We start from the raw sequence: 5000 nt of genomic DNA on the forward strand, positions 1-5000 counted from the left end.
TGTCAGTGGGGACCGCCAAGTTCCTGGAAGTTACACACACACACTCACTCCTCTCTTAGTCAGACTCACACACACACACACACACACACTCCTCTCTTAGTCAGACTCACACACACACACACACTCCTCTCTTAGTCAGACTCACACACACACACACACACACTCCTCTCTTAGTCAGACTCACACACACTCACACACACACACTCCTCTCTTAGTCAGACTCCACACACACACACACACACACTCCTCTCTTAGTCAGACTCACACACACACACACACACAGGCACACACACACACACACTCACTCCTCTCTTAGTCAGACTCACACACACAGGCACACACACACACACCTCTTAGTCAGACACACACACACACACACACACACCCTCTCTTAGTCAGACCACACACACACACACTCAGTCCTCTCTTAGTCAGACACACACACACACACACACTCACTCCTCTCTTAGTCAGACTCACACACTAATGTCCCTGAATATTTCCTCTCACACAGCCCCGATCATCTTCAGGTTGTAGTGTAAAGGTTTCTCAGCATATTTATCCTTCAAAGCCTTGACATTACTACACACACACACACACTCACTACAGGATATTCCCTCCCCAATGCTTCATAATAATCTACACATACTTTATAGCGGTAATAACTTAAAACCTGGAGGTGTTGTTATGACGTACGATGACATTTCAAACTAGATGAGAAGGGCAGTCAGGGAGCTCAGGTAATTATCTCGTGATGTTGACCAAAGAGAATGAGTTTGTGGATCCGTCTACGATTAAAAATTCACCTCAAATTTGAACAGGTTTTTCCTGCTACATCTTAACCTGTCAGGAGCCTGTTAGCGCGTTAGCTTATATCCTGCTACATCTCAGCCTGTCAGGAGCCTTTTAGCGTGTAAGATAATCTCCTGCTACATCTCAACCTGTTAGGAGCCTGTTAGCGCGTTAGCTAATATCCTGATACATCTCAGCCTGTCAGGAGCCTGTTAGCGTGTAAGCTAATCTCCTGCTACATCTCAACCTGTAAGGAGCCTGTTAGCGCGTTAGCTAATATCCTGCTACATCTCAACCTGTCAGGAGCCTGTTAGCATGTAAGCTAATCTCCTGCTACATCTCCACCTGTAAGGAGCCTGTTAGCGCGTTACCTAATCTCCTGCTACATCTCAACCTGTCAGGAGCCTGTTAGCGTGTAAGCTAACTGGCATCAGGGAAATATCATTGACTATCCGCCTGAGAGCCGCTGCAGCACGAGGGGTCCTGGACAACCCCCTCAGCTGAGGCCTCTCAGGAGCGGGCCAGACGCAGAAAGAGGTGACCGGCAAATGTGTGTGTGTGTGTTTGTTTAATCATTTCTTTTCATTTTAACATCTGCGCATCTGTCAATCTGTGCCAGCGTGCACAGTGGAGGTCTTCAGAAACAGCACGACTGTGTTTTTAGCCCCACCACTATCACCAGCATGTTAGCTTCACTCATGTCTCCCACAGCCAAACGCACTACAGTAATAATAAATGAAATTGCTGGTGGCGATGAAAGCAAACTGTCAGAAAGCTCTCCACAGAGAGAATAAAACATTACAGAGGAGTTGCGGCCTGGTCTATCCCGGAGCACACACACAGACGTGGCGGGCTCTGTTACGGTGTGTGTGTGTGTGCTGTTCTGAGTGCGAGACTTAAAGCTAACTTCCAATCTGTCTCAGAGACTAGAGCCCCAACGCCAATACGCTTGAAGACATTTCAGAAAGGAACACACACTCTGGCTTTGATGTGTGTGTGTGTTTGCATGTGTGTGTGTCTGGTGTCTGTGTGTGCTCTTCTGTAACAATATTTTCATGGCAGGGGCTTAATTAAATCACTTTTTCTTCCAGGACACACACACACACAGACAGAGAGAGAGAGTTGTACATGCACACACACTCACAAATACATACACACCCACACTCACACACTCATACACATTTGAATGGATGGATTTGAATGCCCTTGAGAGTGGTGATGTGCTTTTGATCATCTGAGGAGACGAGGCTCCCTGCATGCTGTTTTACTCTGTGTGCTCCTGACAACAGGCTCTGCAGGGAGGGGATTTGCTTTTCTATAACTTTAACTGGTCAATGGCCAGCGCTATTTCAGTGCCCGCTTGAGTGGAAAAGAGGCGTCTAACTCGGTCTCTCTGCGTTTTAGCGTCATTAATAAAAGCTCAGCTGGACCAGCATGAGGACAGTCACACTGGACTGGCGCCTCTAATCGCCGTCATAAATAATATCCAAGCTGTGCCCTTCGCAGAACGAATGCAAAATGAACCTGGGAGAGATGTGGAGATGGTCCACCACAGGTAACTCTGGGAGATGAGATGACCATCACAGGTAACTCTGGGAGATGAGAAGATGACCATCACAGGTAACTCTGGGAGATGAGATGACCACCACAGGTAACTCTGGGAGATGAGATGACCACCACAGGTAACTGGGGTGACTGGGTCTCTGGCTGTTGGATCTGTGTGAGTCAGTAACTGTGTATTTAAAAGACTAACTAACTAACTGGTTCTGAACACAAGTAGTAAGTTAATAGAGGTTGTTGCAGTGTCTGTAGATGGCAGAGAATGGCCAAGAAACGGCACTAACGCGGCATTACCACATGCAGAGACTGGCCTAGGTGACCACTGACAGCTCTAGAATGTTGTCTTCAGCCTGCCCTGATGTGACAAGAGCACCAACATAATGACCTGTAATGTAGATGACCCCCCAGAGTGACCGAGTTTGGAGCTCAGACGGATGTCACGTGAGGGCAGTCCCGCGTTAAAGCGCTCAGGTGAGGGCAGTCCGGCGTTAAAGCGTTCAGACGGACGTCAGGTGAGGGCAGTCCTGCGTTAAAGCGCTCAGATGGACGTCAGCTCCGCACATGCACTGCAGTGACCAGCCCCAGACACGGAGTTAGAAATCGGACACGTCTATAAACACTGCAGCACAAATAATGTCTCTGGAGAGGAGAGATCAGTGTGTCTCTTGCATGACACACACCTGTTCAGTAGTATTCATACCTATCAATGAGGAGAAGTGTCCATGTCCTAAATTAAAATGCTACATGGAACATTGCTAAATGTCACAGCTTTCATTATATTTTTTACTTTTTTTCTTTAAAAAAAAACAAACACACAAACAAAAAACACATTTGTTAAGGACAAAAACCTGAAATGCGTCTTCATAATATTTAAAGACATGACCAAGAGAGTGAGAGCAGAGAGCTGCCTTTAAAATCGGTCGAGCCTAAAAACACAACTATTGGCTGACCACAGGGTCTGACCGGGGGCGGGCGGAGGTAAGGAATCCTGGGATAGGATCAGGAGGATCGGAACAGAGCTGGGGTCACATGGTATAGAGGCTACTAAATCATCATCATCGTCCGTAAAGTTCTCTCGTTGTCAGCGTTAGTGTCTCTCACACTAGATCACACACAGAGGGGTTGGTTTGTCGTACGTCTCCCTTCGTCCACTTCTCTCTCCTTCTCTTCTCCTTCTCCTCGTCCTGTGGTCGGTCGGTCGGTCGGCGGCCGGGCTCACTGGTTGTCCTCCCTGGTGGGGCGGATCTTCATCTCGGTGAACTTGAGCGAGTACTGCCAGCCGGTCCAGGAGGACCACTCGATGCCGTCGGCGTAGGACGTGTGCTGCCCACGCAGGTACTGGGCTGCTCAGGTTGGACGCAGTTATGTACCACCAGGCTCTGGTAGAAGGTTGCTGCTTATTGTTCTCCGAGTGGTCGTTGTCCACGTCCTTGGTGGTGAACTTCATGCCGTTGTGCTTGAGCAGAGAGTCACCTGCAGAGAGAGAGAGAGAGAACGAAAGAGAGACACATTAAGAACTTGTTTATTTTAAATAATGTTCTGACATGATTATACCAATAAAACAGAAGCAGCATTAAACTCCCCCATGAACAGTATAGTACTGATACTCTTTTGAACAGTATAGTATTGATACTCTTTTGAACAGTATAGTACTGATACTCTTTTGAACAGTATAGTATTGATACTCTTTTGAACAGTATAGTACTCTTTTGAACAGTATATTGATACTCTTTTAGACAGTATAGTATTGATACTTTTGAACAGCATAGTACCGATACTCGAATGGTATATACTGATACTCATAGTATTGATACTCTTTTGAACAGTATACAGTATAGTTTTGATACTCTTTTGAACAGTGCATAAGATACACAGTATTCTTGCTCTCCCTCTCACTTTAAAAAAGCATCTGTCTATCATAACCAATTTCATATGACACTCCAGACGACTCTAACCTTCCAAAGCGAGAGAGAGTTACAAAAACAATGAGAGAGAGAGAGAGATGTCAGGGGTGGCCAAGGCCAGGGGTGGACAAGTCCGGGGAACTTACACCAGAGCCCCTTCTGAAGTGTCCGTAGCAGCATGGACACACCAGGAAACACACACACACACACACAAGCACCCTCAGACAGAGTATCAAAACCAGGAAACATCCAATCATTGAAACCGGAGCAAGAAGAATGCGCAGCTGTGTTCACTATATGCAAAGACACTGTTTCTGTACTGTCATTCGAGTTTGGGGAAAGGCATAAATATCAATGTACACCAGTGGCAAGTAGAATGTATAGCAATCCTATAGCGGTCAATACCACCTGGTTAAAAGATGGTTGAAATCCAAAGTCTATGCCCATTAGGATGCAATGACTAGACACAGTCCTTACTGGAGCATGGCCAGAGCAGATACACACACACACACACACACACTGATCCTCACTGGAGCATGGTCAGAACAGATCTATCCACACAGTGAAGGCCCACTCTGGACACCAGTGACGAGAGACCAGCGAGTGTTGGATGGACACCAGTGATCACAGAGAGAGAGAGACAGCAAGTGTTGGATGGACACCAGTGATCACAGAGAGAGAGAAAGAGAGACCAGCGAGAGTTGGATGGACATCAGTGACCACAGGTGAAATAACAATCAGCAA

At 46.7% G+C, this 5000-nt stretch overlaps 1 protein-coding gene across 1 annotated transcript in view; it reads right to left on the minus strand.

The window, feature by feature from the left end:
* Positions 1–3287: 3287 nt before the first annotated feature.
* Positions 3288–5000, minus strand: part of fibcd1a (fibrinogen C domain containing 1a) — a 116241-nt gene continuing 114528 nt past the window's right edge. The window contains 2 exon segments of the mRNA XM_048244347.1: positions 3288–3696; positions 3698–3825. Of these exon segments, the coding sequence (XP_048100304.1) occupies positions 3568–3696; positions 3698–3825 (257 nt within the window). The 3' untranslated portion in view covers positions 3288–3567.

Source organism: Alosa alosa, chromosome 5 (assembly GCF_017589495.1).
Source record: "Alosa alosa isolate M-15738 ecotype Scorff River chromosome 5, AALO_Geno_1.1, whole genome shotgun sequence".
Classification (NCBI taxonomy): domain Eukaryota; kingdom Metazoa; phylum Chordata; class Actinopteri; order Clupeiformes; family Clupeidae; genus Alosa; species Alosa alosa.